We start from the raw sequence: 20,123 nt of genomic DNA on the forward strand, positions 1-20,123 counted from the left end.
AGCGTAACACAACGACCTCTTGATGGAAAGAGAGTTACTCAGGAAATCTGACGTGAACTGTTCCGTTTATTAGCCTATCTGAAAATATATCATTTAGTTTAATATTAATCGCAATATGTTAAAATGAATATATAATAAATGAACAATCCTACTTTGTTCCTGAAGAACAATTCTCTGATTTACAACTATCATTCTGTGGTATGTATTTTCAAATTTGATGCGCTCTAGACATCAAGCAAAAGTAAGGTAACTGATTAAGCGATTTTCTGTGAACGAAAACGTAACAAGTAAGACATGTATTATCACTATATATACATAGTGTATATTTGATTTATGCAACAGTCTTATACATTGAAAACGCCATAGGATATTAAGATATAGATGACGAATATCAGATAACTGAGATCATTTCCACGAACACAAGACCCATTTCTACTCTTCGCCTACAGCAATGCAGCAATTTAGTAAAAATCAATTATTCCTGGTGCACGCTTAGTATGACTCAACAAAAACCGCATTTGACTCGCTTCAAATGACTTGGCACAGTCAACAACAAAATAGAATATGGCTTTATACAAACCATTCTATAAATACACACACTATAATATTCATTTGAAGAAGGTAGATATTTACACTATTTTCCTTAAATGATATAAAGAAAAGGTATCTTGCACTTATACATGCAGGTGATCATCTTAAATATTGAATTTATACGGAGTATTCCAAAATAAAATGTTTGAATACATAAAGCGTTCATGTTAAGCGAGCTCGTTGTTCATTGGATTTACCTAACATCTTTATAACAGTGGTAATTTTGTGTGTTCATGTATATATATGAATTCAAATTATCAAGTCGTTTCGGAAAATGATTACAAAAGTAACAAGGATAGTACAAAAACAAAAGTTTACCTGACAGAGATGTCTTTGGTATGTATTATTCGTCCGTTATTACAAAATTACCTAAATGTGTCACTTGTTATCACCAGCTCGTATCTCCATAGGAAACGATGACGACAGTGCAGTTGTGCTATGGACCCATTACACGCATGCACAAATACATCCACTTATATAACAACATACGGGTATATGCTAGTATACCACACCAGCTTGCGCTGTTTAATGATTTATAAAAAAGCAAGTCTGGCTTCCAATATACCTACTGTCATCAGTTTGTTTCCACAAGCCGCCACGTTAACAGAAATGAAATATTGTACAGATACAAAAGAGAAAAGCTCCTATTGATACAAAGATGATGAAACAAAATGTATCATATAGCTGTTTCGTCCTTCTAGGGTGGACTCGTCAGTGATGCCAAGAACCTGAATAATGAAACCTAGGGGGTGACTGAGGAAAATCCAAAGTGATCAAACTAAATGTCCAGATAATGCAGATGGGGAGGCATTTTAGTCCCATAAATGTTTGTGTATAAAGTTCAAAGCTGCAATAAAGAAAATAAAAAGATAAATAAAAAAGATCTCGCATCATGCTTTACTGATTTTAAACACCATCAGTATTATATACAGACTATCGAGTTTCAGTTAGCTGCTTCGATTCAATTGGGATGTTTAGAAACGTGTGATGCTTTTGAATAATTTTATGATGCTGATATAGATGTAGGTGAATCTCAGTTTTTTTATTAACACATCAGCTGTGCTTTCGTGTCAATTCTATGTTTTCACGTTTACACACCTTCGAATTTGTGGCATATCGACAATAATTCAATAATTCAAACACAATTTCGACTAGGACTAGGAAAATTGAAATCAGCTCACTTATCACACAGTTAGTGGAAATATGTTCCTGTAGATTTCGTTGTACGAAAAGAGATAGATAATTGGGTAATATAGAGTATGTCCTGGCTTTGATTTCCAATATCATACAACATACGTTTGAGATGAAATAACCTCACCAATCACCGAAGTGTGTTAGAGCATTAGAGCGAATCTCACTGTTGATGAAGTACATATCTTGTGTATAATAAAACTGTTTTGATGTTTTTATCTGCACGTGCTTTAATATGAAATTTCAGAAAATAACCAAACTTCCTGAAATATTAAGAAATCAATGTTCTCCCACATATACGTTTCGATATATGTTTGTATGTACCTTAACAGCTTATGTTTGAGAACTCTAATATTACACAGTTTTATTCGCCTTATTCGTCACAACACAGTTGTTGATATAGAAGTTGATCTAGGATAATACATCGATCGATACATCATCTATTATGTAACGTTGTGCAGTCCGTCAGGTATCGATTAGTTCTGATATTGATTACATGTAGACGCATAAAGTTTGAACGCGTCAGCTTAACATGTTTTCATTTATCTCAATTGTCACAGCATAGTTGATATCTAAATAAATATTTTGGATTGATCGATTTGCGATTTGTTGTATATTGTACAAGTTTTGAAAATAGTTTTTTACTGTTACGGGTATCTGTTTTTCGTTTAACGGGTGTGGGTTTAAACAAGTTGCGAGAAGCATGCTTATCCACTTGGATGCACCGCAACATTAAATAAATACCGCATAGCCGGTATTTCAGCATATGTAAAATACTGAGGAGCGGAGAGTAAAGTTAAAAGGATACCACTTCCTTCTCCGGAATCCGTATGAGAAGGATGCGGACAGCCAATACTTAGCCCACTTCATACCAACCAACACTGATGTCGCCACATTACCTACAAACCGTTTACCTGTTCCGGCAGGCGTGGAGGTTCCAGGTAATTAACCGCTGTGGTTAGCCGCAATTACATCTAGAAGCAAGACGAAATGAAATTTGAATTGGAATTATATTCCATGTGTAAATTATTATGATGGTTACTTTCGGAATATTTTTATGTAACTTTGCATGATATTTAATCATTCAATAGATTTAGTAAATGGTTCTTTAAGTGCAAAATATCAAACTTTTTCTGTAACTAAGACTTTTTCTGCCTCAGGACTTTGTTCAAATCCCCGCAAATCATGCCTGTTACAGTAATGTAGCTTCCTAAGTATGGGACGAGGCCTAAATATCTCAGACGCAGGTGCCATAAAGGGAGAGACTGTACTTTGGCGTGTTTTGTCCGATGCCCATTTTATGAGCTGATACAGTTATTGAAGAATACCTACTTGTAAGACTGTCCTGTAATCTGCATTCCACGCTTTAATTCATTCGAATATTGGCACGGTACAGCCTCTAAGGTTTCAAAATTGAGGCCTTAAGTATCACTTACGAGTACTAGTTGAAGTAGCTGTATGAAGCAGTTTGATTTATGGTTTTGGTCCATTATATCTAACTCTACATTTTGATTAAAAGGCGTTATTCACTTGTGGGTCTATTGTACAAGCTTGTGAAATGAGTAAACAGTTTTATTTGTATACTTGTGTTAACTTTATGAGGGGACACGATTTCGTAACAAAGTCGATAATTTTAATGGCTTGTGCTTGCTTGAGCCTATCTTGAAATTTCCTTTTGAAACACAGTGTTTGAAAAGTTTATAGAAAGGTCAACATCAGACTTCATGACCAGATTCTACATTTTGGTAGATATGCCATCCATTCAATTGGCCTCTTTTACAACCTAGTTTGAATATAATGTTTGATATAATATTCTTATTTAAACTGGGGAAAAAAGAGAGTTCATTTATTAGGCTGACCTTTAATTTCAGAAATACTAGGATGCATAGAAGGAACTCAAGTTTACTAACAACATATGTAAAATACGAATTAAAACTGTTCGAAATTCCTTCTGGTTATTTACATTAGTTTCAGGAAAAGAAAAGGTTAAACAGTGAGCCAGAAATATTTCGAGTTTGGTCTACCACTATACCTGCCAATAAAATAATTTCTAAAACACTAATGCTTTGTTTTTACAACTGAATTTCTTTGTCTTCTATAAGATCCATGTTTTCTATCAATTTACATTTCTTATATTCGCTAAAACACATCCGTTTCCTGTAGAGTACTTTTTCTACAGGTACTGTTAAAATTCTTGACTTTCTTCTCTTTTACAGGCCAGTGCTTATCTATAATTGCTTTCAGCTCAAAATCATATATCCTATTAAATATTACTCCCAATAATGTGTAACATTAATACCTGGACGCAGCCCTTTCTAAACCATCATTACTCCTAATAACATGTAACAGTCATACCTGGTGGGGGCCCATTTAAATATATCAGTACTCACAATAACATACCTGGACACGGCCCATTTATCCATCTATACACACAATAATGTAACGTTCATACCTAGAGGCGGTCCATTTTAAAATGTCAGTACTCACAATATCATGTCATGTCCATATCTGGACACGGCCCATTATGATCCGTCAATGATCACAATAACATGCAACGTTCATACAAGGACTCGGACCATTTCAATACTTCAGTGCTCACAATAATGTAACGTTCATCCCTTCACATGGTCCCATTTACCACGCCAGTACTAACAGTATCATACTACGTTCATCCTGAACACGGTCCTTTTTGATACGACATTACTCACAATGACATGCTACGTTTATCCCCGAACACGGCCCTTTTTGAAACGACAGTACTCACAATAACATGCTACGTCCATTCCTGAACACGCCCCTTTTTGATAATGCATTACTCACATAACATGCTACGTTCAATCCTGAACACAGCCCTTTTTGATACTGCATTACTCATTTAACATGCTACGTTCATTCCTAAACACGTCCCTTTTTGATACAGCAGTACTCACAATAACATGCTACGTTCATCCATGAACACGTCCATTTTTGATACGACATTACTCACAATGACATGCTATGTTCATTTCCCAGAATAACGACCAGAGGAGTCTTGATACCATGCGCAATCCCTCCCCATAACATGACCGATCCTCCTCCAAAGTGGCCATTCTCTATCACGCAATCTTCTGCATAGCGCTCGTGGGTACGTCTATAGACACGATGTCGGCCGTCTGCACGCTAAAGCGAAAGCCTAGAGTCGTTCGAGAGCAGACCCCTTCTCTAACGTTGCATTGGGAAGCGTCTTACGGAATATGCATTCAGCCAATGCTTTCGTCTGGCACGTCGCCGCGCATTAAGCTGTGGTTCACCGCGGTCTTAGACCGAAGTCACGCAGTCGAGTACGCACTGTCGTTGGATCAATTGGAACATGATGACGCCCAATTGTGTTCCTTGCTGTTTCCGTGTCCGCCAGAAAGCGATTGTGTAGGTGCGAAAGTCGCTTTGCCCTTTCCTGCCGGCGCGTCGTCACATGAGGGCGACCGCTTCGTGGACGGTCTGCAACTTTTCTGTTGGCATGTAGTCTTTGGATGAGACGGTAAATGTTCGATGGATGGACTCCAAATTGATTAGCGACCTGATTTTGCGAGGTACCTTGCATAAGAAGTGCAATGACACGTCCCCTGTCAGCTTCGGACAGTCGTGGGATTTTTACGGTGAACTGTTTATGCTTATAATGTGGGAAATCAAGACGGATTTTAAACCAATCCTTTATACTGGGTTCGAGATATCGTGCTTTTGTCTCTTATTCTTTTGTACAAGCGACGTGCGCAGTTTAGTTATGCATCAGTGATTTTAATACGGTACCATAGGGACCTAACTCAAATACACACATTTGTCAAGTTTCAAGGGTGTACGTCAAGGATTTAATTTACAATATTAACTTTCTGCTAATTGCGTTTCTTTTGACTCTCAGTATATATAATTTATCAGTATGTATGGAGGCCCGTAGGTTGCATGTGCAGGGATTGTTTGGATATTGTGGACCGCAAGACTTCTTATCTGCTATTTCGTTAGATTATATGGTTGTCGATATTGCATTTAGTGATTGCTTTATGCCCTTGATTACCTGTTTAGGCTAAATAATATTTATTGTTTTTAAATTCTAAACCTCACTTTGACTAGGTTATAAAAGTATGAAAGTGCGTGAGTGAAATGTGAGTACGGTAGTTATAGTCCCAGGTATGGTATTTTCGTCAGGAATTCTATATCTAACGTCGTGTTTTTGTTTTTTATTAGTTTTACCCCTGGATTTGAGAGGGTGTAACCAGACCCGCCATTGCACGATATTGCTATGACTATGGAAGAGTCATAGTTCTTTGGCGGATGTTTCCCCATCGTCCAGAGTTGTCGTCACTCGGATATCAGGCATAATAAATTGACGTATTCTACATGCATGTGTTGAAGCGATCGCTCTATATACACCGATAAGTTTGGTGTCACCGGTTGATGGTGTGTTGCCTTGTTTGAGCTTCACTTGATTTTGACTGGGCTAGCCATTGTGTGTGGCGTTATTTGGTTAGTCGACAGACTCATGTACTCATAGCTGGCGTGTGGTAAACGACCCGGAGGAGTTCATCGAGGAAAGTTTTAGAACGGAGTGGAAATCATGTGTAACGGTGTGTTAAGAGCGAGTGTACTTGTGTGTGGGTGTGTTGTAATTAGCTCTTTTGTATCATATATTTGCACATGTTTGTAAATGTAAATAAATGTATATATTGTAAAGAAAATATCGCCGTGTTTTCTGCGTTGCTCGTTCCAAAGTTACAGATATCATGTCTTTGTTGCTGGTTCTCAAGTTGCACAGGAAATGCGACAGACACCAAACACTTCAGAGCAACAATGATATTATTTGTATGCTGGGATCGTGACATGACAACATAAAAGGTCACGGGAGCCTTATCCATGGGTCAAAGAGGATATCACCAATTAAAATGCAATCTTAAAATAGTTTACAACCAAGCCGACAGGAGAGCGAACAGAGCGAGTGTATAATCATATCGAGTGCGAAAATCAAATTAAAGTATCTAACAACAGTATTTAAGTATCTACGTCATACAAAGCATTACTTGAGGCTTTTATATCGAAAAAGAATATATCTAAATAAAATAGTAGATAATTCATGCACACAAACCTCATTTAAGAAATTAAATTTTAACAAATCAAGATTAAAGCAGTATTGAACCCATGTTTCATGTTTACTAGAATACTTATTATAGAATAGTTATTTTTTCAAACACGATTTAAGAGATGATATTGAATGATATTAACATTTTTCTGTCTCAAAAGGTGGATTTATTAAACTCTCAATGCATCAATTAATTACGCCAAGCATACATATTATATCACACATTGTTAAACACTTCAACATGTTTAGATAGAGTCTTAAACAATTTAGATATCACAAACAAATATGATGAAATGAAATTTCCTATTATTTTTACACATAGTTTTGTATTTCATAATGAGTTTTATTGGACATTATTTGCTTTAACTGGAATACTGAACTTTGTAAATCTCAGCCTGAATTGTTGGTAAATATGGCAAGTAAAAAAGGATTTGTGTTTGGGACACTTTCAAAACCAGCATGACAACATAATTAATTAATTAATTGTCTTCTGCTTCATAAAGAAACCGTTGATGTAACATTTGGTTAATAAAAGTTAGAGATGGTACTAAGTTGTTCAACGAGAATAAGGTTTATCACAATAGACCATCCGGCCTTCCGAAAATACTGTTTGAACTAAGGAAGTTGATGGTAATTTTTTTGCAACTTTCTTGTAGTGATTAACAACAGCCAATAACATATCACATGGCTCTGATGCAAAGTAATATTCAATTGATTGAATTTTCTTTCCAACATCAGAAACAGTAGAACTTTAACGTTGAAGTATTTCTAAGAGCAACAATTAAAACAGGAATGATGAGAAATTATCGTTTAATGCTAAAATTATTTACAACCCAAATTATATCAAATGTGGAGAGAGAAAAAAAGCATATAATTGAGATGGTCGTTAATACCAAGAACTTTGGGTACGAAAATTAAATTGCATTTACACAACCATTCACGAACACCAAGATATATATAATGTAAAATCCGTAATACATTAACATTTACATATTTGATAACCTGGATCAGCATTTGAATCGTTATCTAACATCACTTGATTAACAACAGCCAAAATGAAAGCTCTAGAATCATTTTACCTAATAATAGATGAAGCAGAGTTGTTGAAATGAATATGCTTGCAGTAAACTAAGGCTAATATTAAAACATAAGCAATATTATCATAATAATAACACTATTGATGCTTATAATCTAGAACACTAAAGCCATGAACAATATTACACCATACGTTCCATGCACGGAGTTCAGATAGATCTGTCACTGGCAATGATATTAATGCATATTATGATACCACCGACAGGGACACCCTCCATGTCTACAAGTACCATCTGCATGGTTGAATTTGTCTTTATAATATGAATGAGAGCTTCTTGCTTCGAACACTTCATCCTTTAACTTGCAGCTATCAAATGCCACCATTCCATCATTAGGATCTCCAAGATTGCTGTATGCCTGCATCAACCAAAGAGCAGCACTCTCCAGTTTATCCTGCCCTAGTCCCCAACTGCTATCGCCACACATTACACCTGATACGTATCTCTTGCCGATGTTTATTAGATCATTATGCTGTACCCCGGTGTCAGAGACATAATCGGTTTTCAGGGTCGTATACACACCATTTTCAATGTTTTCAGTAGGTTTACAGTACCCTTGTCCCCGCAATACACGGCGGATCAATCTCTCTATAAATGTTGGATTTCTACAAATACTTGACAGTTTATCGGCTACGGCACTCCCTGTCCATGGACCTTGCACAGAGAACCAGCGACTCGTCTTCTCATCAAAAGAACATTTATTTCGGTGCAGAGCAGCAGCAATCACCATGTTTCCCATCGAATGTGAAAATATCACCGTGTTACTTATGATTCCATTGGGAGCAGCAACATCACAAAAATGCTGATGTATGTGGTCCACATCCCATCCGTTGAACCTGCTGTTGTATATAAGGAATTTATGAGACACGCATTTTGAAGTGAAACTTTTTACGTTACCCCAGTAAGACGATTGATCCTGAAGGACACTGTTGCCAGGAACGTTTTCACCGGCCCCATGCACGAACAAACATGTGGCAGGAGCTACTCCAGAATCTCTTTTAACTGCAGGGGCATCGTGAATATTGCTACAGTTTACAACTCTGACTTTGTGGCACGGACCATTCTGTACATCGGATGCTATGTTGATACTTTGTTTATCACTTCTTGACCAACTTGTTACCATGGCGTTCCTTTCCTTATACGCAACATATTCTAACTGATTGTCGTAAGTACATATATCAATCGTGCCATCTTCGAGATTCGTCGACCAAATATCACCACGACATTTGTCTGATTGTGAACCGCTTATCCAATCCTTAGCTTTAACAATATGGTCAAAAACGCTAAGCCATCGTGACAGGGAAGTTTCTTCCAAACAAAAGGCTATAGAAGTATTCATGTGAGAAATACTGACCGTCGCTTTATCATTTACCATAATGAAAACGAGATCATAGTCGAAGTCATACTCTGAAGCAAACACCTCCGTCTCCTGAATTCTCATGTTCATCGTATCTGAATTCCATTCTACCTTCAGATACGTTTTTTCAGTGCCAAGTTCGCTACGTTCAACCGTATCAACATCCAAAGATGCACTGAATGAATCGAGGAATACCTTATTAGACTTCACATCCTCAGATTTTCGAAGTCCAAAATACAGCCCAAGAACCAGTGCAACTATACATGCAAAAATTACGACCCCTAACACAACGTGACCGGTGCGATTCATTGCGTTGACACAACGATCTCTCTATGGAAAGTGATGTACTCAGGAAAGCTGATGTCAACAGTTCTGTAAATTATCCAATCTGCAAATGTATTACATAGTCTAATATTAATCACTCTATATATTATTAAATGCAATCACTTGAATGGCAATTGATGTTTTATGAAAATCAATTTTTGAAAAAAAAAAGCATTTTATTATTCCAAAGTGTTTTCTGAGAATGTATATATAAAAGAAGAACCATCATTCAAACTGAAATAAAACCAGGGCCTCAGATAAACGAAAGAAAAGTTAACATGAGGAATCATGTAAAATACAAGGAGAATAAGACCGCTGTTTCCGTAAGAGTGAGCGTCTTCTGCTACATCGACGACACCCGCAATGTTTTTCTTGGTCTATCCAAGTGAATAATGTCGCGTTGACAAAAAAGAACAAGGTTAGCAACAGGAGAACCAAAAAGTATACTAAAGATTATCGAATAACTTCATAAAACAGATTGCAAAGACCTTGCAAAGTCGTTTAATTTACTTTCAGATATATCAATGGCGCATTGTCTTGAAATAATGCGACATATTGACAACGTCCATCAATATACCCATCAGATTCGGAAATCAAGGACTCGACAGACTCTTTTATATAGGCGCTTATTGTAATATCTTTTTACAACGAAATCAATATGGACTGTTTTCAACCAAGCTGTATGACAACTGTGATGATAAGAGATTCACTATTCTGAATGTTCCAATTCGGTACAGTAACCACCCCTGAATCCCCAGGCGGTGGTGTTTACATTGATTCGGTATTCGATTACCTCTTTCTATAATCACGATTTTCTTGCAAGAAGTCGTTAGCTGACGGACAAGCTCGTAAGACAGAGTTTCTAAATATGCTGGTTGTTGCAATTCAAGGGAAAGTTTTGAGATGATCTCGCTGAAAAGTGCTTCTTGGATGTATGAAGCTGGACGTGTGTAATACCCGTTAATCGCCTGTTTGTTCCGTTGTTGATACCGTGTTCTCATTGCGAACGTGACATTTCTTACTTTGATAGACCAACATTTACATGGCTTGCGTCTTCGATGAAGTAGAAGACGCATATTCTTCCGGAACATCTGGTCTTATTCTCCTCATACTTTTTCGGATGTCTCAGCGTAAAAATTTCTTTTGTTCATATTTTGCATTAAATTTATTGAATTTGAGTTTGGATCAATATTATTCTGCCATGTTGTTTTCATATCGCAATTGAAAATACAGTACTTCCAAATAAGATCATTTTAATCACAGTAAAGCTTCACCAACATTTTTATCGATTTTATCACTCACAGCTATGTGTTATGAGCTTACTAACATCTTGCACGGAAATCGTGATGCAGAAGAAACACCATGATATAAGAAAAGCAGGGATGTTGCTTTCCAGAAATACAAAAATGCAAATGAGAAACTGAGAGAATCACGCTTATCACATAGCTTGAACGTAAGTTGTACCTGTCAATTTCCTCGTTGGAAAAGATTGTTGTAAGCGACCGATATATAAAAAATATTGTCGTTTCCTTGATGTCTAAAGGGGAAAATGTTTAATCAAATTAAGAATTCAGAGAAAATTAACGATCTACTTTGTTGATGAAGAAATAAAACACATTCCTTGATCGCTATTTCCATTTACTAACTCTAGGAATTTTTAGAAATACAACATTTCTAAACAAATAAACATCTTATTGTGAAACTATGAAATACACATATGAACTACCGATATCCATAATTCTTCCAACAATATGCCATTGTTACTTGCCAAGTGGCTACATGCATGGGCAGCTGTAGTATCTGCAACGGTTCCTTTAAAAAACTAATCGACACAAAATTTTACATAATGATTTGAGTGTCAGGAATATATGTATAAGAAGTAGTTTAACATTTAAAAAAGAAACTTGACCTAGCTGGGGCGTTTTCGATATGAATAATGTCATGCTGTGTTTTTTCAAAAGTTTGTCTTTGTTATGACTATTAATTCAGATATCAAAAGTCACTCCAATGTGACCACATTAATCCACATAATTGTTTCGAGGAATAGAATCCGGAGGGCTAAATGAAAGATGCTACCACTGCGACGTCATGTCACATAATCAAGTAAGTGGTGGTAGGATGTCGCAGTGGTAACTCTTTTACCTAGCCGTCAGGGTTCTACTCCTGGAATCATGCATAACTTTATAAATGAAGAAAGAAGAAAACAATGCAGTGTGTAAAATTTTAAATGATAAAGTTACAGTATTTCGACATTTTCCAGAATTATTGAAAACTGTTTACTGAAGAGATGCTACTTTTGTGAGAACAATCTCAAAGAAAAAATAATGTAAAAATTCACGTCAAAATTGAACTAAAAGTCTTGACCACCACCTAGAATTCTGAGAATCGGGAGATAAGCGATTATCCTGTTAAGTGAAGTTCAAACATCCAATCATTATTGACACCACATTTGACAGACAGACATGAGTCGGGCATGAACTGTTTAAAAATAATAACATCAGATGAACATTCATCTGTACTTTAAGTACCAGCATGTACGATTTTTCTGAATTATGTAATAGGTAGCATTTCATTTTATGAGGAGATGCCTTTATTGAAACCCTTCATATAAAGACAAACATGATTACCGAAGCCTTTCTTTTCCGTGAAAACTAAAACGAGATCATGTAGTTGAGAGCTGGTGGTATTTACGTTTTTTGTGTTGCCAAAAACAAAGAGGAAAATCATTTATGCAGAAATACGATTCTGGAAAAAAAAATGTCCATTTAAAGTAATACCTTAATAGTGGCCGGTACTTTTGGAAAAGAAAATAGAGATTTTCGATACAAAAATGTCACTGTATGGTACATTAAAAATTGAAACTTACTTTCTTGTTTTTAGAATTTAATTTGGCTTCAGAAATTAATTGCCATTTTTTTCATAAAAAACCCAGTCGAAACATGTACTGCTTACAGAAGTACATTGTATGGTTTAAATAATTCTAGATAAGCGTTTAGAAGACAAACTTTTGTTGACCTCTGAATTATTGCCACGATATCAGGAAAGTGTCATATCAAATCTAACTCCTCATTTGTCTCACGGCTTACAGTTAATTTCCTGTAAGATATTTTCGATTTTTCATAACTATATTGTTTCTGCAATATAACTATTTTTTAATGTTTTATGTATTATAAAGAAGCGTCATAATCAAGTATGAACTTCCTTTAGATTTGTATTGTCAAACAAAATCGGCTGTTGACGCTTTAAAGGCAGTTTATTTTTAAACCGGTTGCCACCCACCCATGTCAAACATTTAGGTCATTCACGTACGGTAATTTATGTGTCTTTTTATCTACCGCGCGCCTTCTATTTGTGGGACACTACACTCTGTTGAATTTTAAAGATTTAACTTAATTGCTGTATTATTGATATAACTAAATGCTTTCATCGGAATATGCTGGATCTTAATTGAATTTTATCGCATATTGCACCGTCTAATAAAATACAGTATACAAATGATATATCAAATTTGAATTTGTGTAAATGAATTTAAGTATCAAAGCATAAAATTTCAAGTTTAATGAGTCATTTCAAAAGCAGAATAGATTAATTCAATTTAATTCAATTCAAATTCATTTGTCCAACTTATAACTACACAGCTTATACGATCAGCATAGAAACAAAGAATTAATGTTAACAAACGTAAAAAAAGGTTTTAGCGAAATAATATCGAACTTAACTGGTTACAGACCTATCTTACCCAAAGCATATGACTGTTTCATAAATAAACAGGTTTGCAGTATGATTTTCATGTAATTAAGCAAAACAATTTCAATCGACATACACTATGTCTGTTATTTGTTTTACTATAATAAGATAAAATATGAAATTTACCTGACGGTGTTGGCAACGTTCTAACTGCTTGTCCGATTTCAGTGTTTTTCAACTCTGTCCTTGGGTTTTAAACGCGTACTTGCGTAAAAGCCTATTTTAAAAACACACTAGATAATCAAAAACCGGTTTACTTGTTCTTTATCGGTCTGTTTGACTATTTGTTCGCAGCAGTGGGAAGGGCATGTGTGTGAATAGTTTATTTTTGAGTCATATCTTATTCTCATCATAATGACGATAGACATATCCGGGTAGTATTTAATGAGTAGCAAAGAGGAATTTGCTACAATAATCGACAATATTTATCGCATCTACGATATATATAACTTTAATGCTTGTATGTTCTGTAGATTTTCTATCCAATGCTTATTCAAACAACCTGGCATGTTGACAAACATATTGTCTTTACAATAAATTTCTTCATAGTTGTACTAAAAGTACTTAAAACATGACTTTTATTATATTGAGTGAATTTCAATACCAACCGTATTTCAGATAGACTGTCGATCGAGTGGCTTACTATAACGATTTCGTTTGAATACGGGCATATATAATTAATGTAATATTGAAAGTGTATATAAAATGTATGCTTATTATGGTGTTCAAAGTAAATGAAATGTAACAAGCATAGTTTTATCCTTGACATTATACATATTACAAATGTCTATTACATGACCGCCCATTATTTCGGAAAGAGTAAACATGTTTTGCTTCATCAGCGACACCCGCCATTAAATCTTGCCCAATAGAAAGAGTAATGTCACATTTCCAAATGAGAACAAGGAAAGCAACTATTGAAATATGGTGCATATTAACGAAAATTCAAACATGTCCACGGAAATAGAATATTTTTTAATTATATCAACCTTTAAATCTTAATTTGTTTTTTTGCAATTGCCGACATCTTGACTGGAATCTTGATATTGGAAACAAACCCCCGGCTATAGAATCAACTGCGCCATATAATCACCATCGTGTTGCAGGATGTTGTTGTAAAAAATCACGATTGGAAATTCAAATTGTCGAGTTGATGAGTTTGTTGTTGGTCTTGATTTCCAAATCTGATGGTACGAACGGCTGACTGGTCGAGAAATGTCTTACCATTTAAAGACAAAACGTCAGCTATGTATTTGAAAATGAAATTTAAGAGCTTCACGAGGTATGTATGATCCGTTTTGATTTCATATAAACAAAACAAATCAGCCTAGAGAGGGACACAGTTTGTTTCCATAGGTATTCTAGTAGTCAGTCGGCAAGGTCTTACTATCATACCTGTCATATCTGATTGAGCTGACGTCGGGTTATTAGTGTGTGGGCGATGAATTTAAATCGTTAAGTTCTACACCGTTCATTGAAAAAGCGAAAACACTTCAACTACCATTCAAATACACCATGATTTCTGTCTTTCGGCAGTGCGGATTACTCATTTCGCATGATAGAGAAAATACGGTAACCGATCACGTGGTATGGACTCTGATTGTTTTTTATGTTGGCGAGCTGAATACGTTTCCTTTTCTTTATTTTTCATTATAACAGTTTTTTAAACAATGGGGAGATGCGTTTTAGAAACCACCGTTAAGTCAATTAAATACTGTTTAATATCAGGAGTACCTTTCCACCTTTTCACCTTGATTCCTACCTTACAATCTTTTTTTGATGCCCACTTTTGTTTCAGAAATTGACTGTTCATAGTTGAGATTGTATTTGCATATACAGGCTCTAATCATTAGAACATATTTTTATAGAATATGGAAAAGTGGTATCAACTAATTAAGGAGGGTTTTGATATAAGAATGTGAAATGCTGTGTTACAGCTAAAGAATCGTTATCATATTTCTTAACTGTGAAAACGGATTGTTCCATGGGAAATAATCTGACCGATTTCGCATTCTTTATACGTTAATGACAGTGAAATGCAAGCTTTGAATGACAAAAGCTCGTCTTTGAAATTGGAATGATAAATATATTTCTTTTTAAAGTATGTTGACGACATAGCTTTATTGTCAGAAACTCCAGAAAGATTCAAAATATGTTAGATTCCTTATCTAAATACACACAGAAACGGAATGTAATAGTGAGTACTTCCAAAACAAAAATGGTTTGTTTTCGTATTTAACGGATGTATTTTGGAAATTCTTGATCAATTATTTAGATGTATTTCTTAATTATGATCGGAGATTCAGTAAAACTCAACAAAAAGTCGTTGAATAATGGAAAAAAATCAGTTTCCGATAGCTAAATTATGCAATAATATAGTTTTGACCCCGAAACATAATTTTACAGTTATTGACTCATTTCTATCTTGGCCAATTATGAAATGATTATAAAAAAGTGTGGTTCAAATTAGAGGTGTTGCTATCAAATGATAATAAGAAAGGCCATTTCTAAAAAACAAAACAATAAAAAACAAAAACAAAAACAAAACCACAAAAAAAAAAAAAAAAAAAAACAATAATAATAAATAAAAAAATAGGATAAGATTGGATGGACTGATATTAAATGTGTATATGGAGACCTTTACCTTCTTAATTAATGACGTTTTTTTCTGTTCTGTTGATATTTAATACAAGTACATAAACCTTTTATATTATTATTCATGTTAATGTGATGTATAGTTAAAGTGATATGATTAACCTCCGTATGTTAGTGTCACTCTCTACCTTGGGTGAAGGATTATTTGTGTGAATCAAATGCAATTTGTTGTTTGTGCACTGTAAATATGAACTAATACTGATGAGCCGCAGAGTCAAAGTAATAAAGAATTTCTTCATAACACATCAAGATTGTTCCAAATGGTGTTAAATGAAAATATAAAAAAAAAGAAATCAGCTGAAATATATCATATTAAATATCATACAATAGTCACTCCATGCACCTACGCAACCTATTAAGTACTTTCGATCTTTCACAGAGCATCGCCAGTCCAACCTTCTACACAGAATCCTCTTCCTCCCTCCTTGATATAGTATGTGCAAATGACCCATCTTTAATCAGTAGCTGTCATGTTGGTGATAGTTTTCTCGATCAGCCCTTGAGATATCACTGTCCTACTTTTGGTAGCATTAATATATCTAAACCTACCCAACCATGTTTCAAACGTAGTATTTGGCTATACGATCATGGTAATTACGACGACTATAGAGACAGACTTTCTCGAATCGACTGGGACTCTATCATAGACGGTAGTGACATAGACCGAAGCACTGACCGACTTACTGACATTATACTTAATACAGTCAAATTATGTATACCGTTCAACACTATAACTGTTCGAAATAACTCTCCTGCATGGTTATCTAATACTGTTAGGAAAATGATGCGTAAAAGGAAATACTTACATCATAAGGCTAAGCAATCTGGAAAAGTTGATGATTGGGCTAAATTTAGAAAAATTAGAAATCTTTGTGTTAATGCTATTCGCCAATTCAAATGTAATTACTTCAACAAACTTTACAATAAATTAAATAACAGTACGAATACTAGTGCAAAGGATTGGTGGAAAATCGTTAATAGCTTCACGTCTAACTCTTCTAAAAAAAAAAGATGATTCCTCCTCTTTCTGTAAATAATAAGATTTTAGACGATCTCGATAAAGCTAATGCTTTTAACACTTTCTTTTCTTCTCAATCTACTATCGACGATACTAATACCCACCCCTGACTTACCTCAATCTCTTCACAATCTCAATGACATAGTTATATCCCGACAAGACGTTCTTGACGCGATACACTCTCTTAACACTAGAAAGGCGGCTGGACCCGACATGATTAATCCTCGAATGATCAAGGAAGCCGCTGACATCCTAAGTTACCCGTTACAATTATTATTTAATTGCTCTCTCGTTTCTTGTACCTTTCCATTTTCGTGGAAAAAGGCCCATGTTACGCCAGTTTTCAAAAAAGAAGACCCCTCAATTATTAGTAACTATCGTCCGATTTCTCTGCTGTCTATTGTTGGCAAGCTGATGGAAAGATGTGTCTATAAACATGTCTATAACTTTCTCATAGATAAATCTCTTCTAACACCCTACCAATCCGGCTTTAGATCTGGCGATTCCACTATTAATCAACTTTTAACTATTACTCATGACATTTTTTCCAATCTTGACAAAGGTGTTGAAATAAGATTGGTATTCTGTGACATAAGCAAAGCATTTGACCGGGTCTGGCACCGAGGTCTTCTATCCAAATTAAAATCTTTTAGTTTAACTGGAAATCTCTTTACTTGGTTCACGAATTATTTGCATAATCGTTGTCAATGTGTCGTAATCAATGGTAGACAATCCCATTTAACCAATATTTCAGCAGGTGTCCCCCAAGGATCGATTCTAGGTCCGTTACTTTTCTTAATTTTTAGTAACGACATTGTTTGTAATATAAATAGCAATATTAAGTTGTTTGCTGACGATACATCTCTATATGTCATCGTAGAATCACCGCAAACGAGCGCTAACTTGTTAAATAATAACCTTAGTATAATCAATGAATGGTCTAACACTTGGCTTGTTAATTTTATCCCCTCTAAAACCGTAACAATGACAGTAAGTAAAAAAGCTAATAAACCGCTTCAACCCTCCTTATTTATGAATAATACTGCACTAACCGAAGTCACTTGTCACAAACATCTAGGTATCACTCTATCAGCTAACGCAAATTGGACTGAACATTTACAACAAATCACTAGTAAAGCCTATACAAAACTCAGTTTCCTCAGGTCACTCAAATTTAGCATTGACAGAAAATCTCTTCAAACTTTGTACTGTTCTTATATTAGACCTTTATTAGAATATGGAGATATTATCTGGGACAATATAACATTAGGCCAAAGTAAACTTCTACAAAACATCCAGCTTGAGGCTGCTAGAATCATGACTGGAGCTACAAAACTCACCAATCATGACCTCTTATATTTAGAATCCGGCTTAGATACTCTCGTTAATAGAAGGAAAAAGACATAAAATTATCAAATTTCATCAGATTGTTCATGGTCAGTGCCCTCCCTACCTAACCAGCATGCTTCCAGAACGTCACTCTAACATCCACTCTTATAACACAAGGAGAGCCGATTCTTTTTACTAACCTCCATGCCGAACTAATCTCTTTAAAGACTCTTTCTTACCTTCTTCTGTTGATCTATGGAATGCACTCCCCGATGCCATAAAACGTAATCCGTCTACTACTACTCTAAAAAGATACCTAAATGCTGATATAACAACTGTTCCTTACTATTATTACTTCTGTAAATCTAGACACGGCCAGATTCACCATGCTCGACTTAGGATGCACTGTAGCTCACTAAACGCACACATATATTCTCGTAATCTTGTTAACAACTATCTATGTTCATGTAACCAGTCCGACGAAACTACTGAACACTTCCTCCTCCAGTGCCCTAACTACCATCATATCAGAATTCAATGCTTCAGTAACATACCCCTCGACATTAATGTTATTACCTTATTATATGGTAACCCTGACATGCCAGATCAGTAAAATGAAAATATTTTTGACTGTGTCCAAAACTTTATTAACCGTTCTAAACGTTTTAATTAAGCTCTAGCGTATCTAGTGAGTTTGTGTATACTACGAAGTAATCTCAATTACAGTACTGACCTGGTCGTGGTATATTGTACTTTGTTGAGTGAACCACAATCAAATATAGATCTATAGCAGTCCTAAACTCTTGCTTCGTCATCCTACAACGGTTTCCTCCTTTGAACCCATGAACCCTTTCTTTTCCCCTTCCCTGTACTTATGCACCTACTTAATTACATTATGTTGTCAGTGCTGTCCATTGCTCATGTAATTAGATACGGAGACAGATTAATATAAGTACATTGTACTTGTTTCTGAATCCAAAATGCATATTTGCTTTTGTACTGTACTCATTTCACAAAATAAAATACAGTTTAAACTAAATATCATACAAAAATATTCGATATAACGGAAATTCTAAGAAAAACTTGCAAACTTGGAAACCAAAACTGTATCCCTAAAATCTCTTCGAACAATGTCTTTTATTTATTTCTTCTTAAATACAATTTTGAGGACTTTCTTCTCTCTGTCGAAAATTTGGTTTATTTACAGTATCTAATTCTAAATTTACATTTAAGTTGCGACATGTATTCGTTTTATGTGTCTTTTGTATATTTTATAATGTATAATCTAAAGATAATGATTAACTCCTGGCTGAAAATATGAAAAAACAAATATCCATGGTAGTCCAGATTGGTTAAAAAATATTATAAGTTTGTTTTCCGGAAGATATCCAAAAATTTAGGATCCTTCAAGGATGCTTGAAATTGAAGTATTCCAAGACATATGATCCCGCACAATCAAGTGTCCACATGGCGCCCTGACAAACTCTTGCCTGAGGTATTTCTGACTTCCTCTAATGTCTAACTCACAATAGCCAATAGCACTGCGTACATATAAAATGGGCTTGAATTGAAGTGCCTGAGTAATATTACTTTCTAATCCTGTAACTGTAAGTGAACGGTTGTATAATAGCCGTGTGTTGTTTTTGTGTAAAACTTTAGTTAGAAAAATAACCTCTGGTACCTTCACAAAAGATAGCTGTCACTAACTAC

The 20,123-nt window shown here is 35.2% G+C and overlaps 1 protein-coding gene across 1 annotated transcript; it reads right to left on the bottom strand.

The window, feature by feature from the left end:
- Positions 1 to 8,161: 8,161 nt before the first annotated feature.
- LOC132551112 (uncharacterized) lies at positions 8,162 to 9,649 on the bottom strand. Its single transcript, XM_060215224.1, has one exon. The coding sequence runs from the start codon at positions 9,647 to 9,649 to the stop codon at positions 8,162 to 8,164; it is 1,488 nt and encodes a 495-aa protein (XP_060071207.1).
- Positions 9,650 to 20,123: the final 10,474 nt, after the last annotated feature.

Source organism: Ylistrum balloti, unplaced genomic scaffold (assembly GCF_031769215.1).
Source record: "Ylistrum balloti isolate Yb309-2 unplaced genomic scaffold, AGI_CSIRO_Ybal_v1 Utg369626, whole genome shotgun sequence".
Taxonomy (NCBI): domain Eukaryota; kingdom Metazoa; phylum Mollusca; class Bivalvia; order Pectinida; family Pectinidae; genus Ylistrum; species Ylistrum balloti.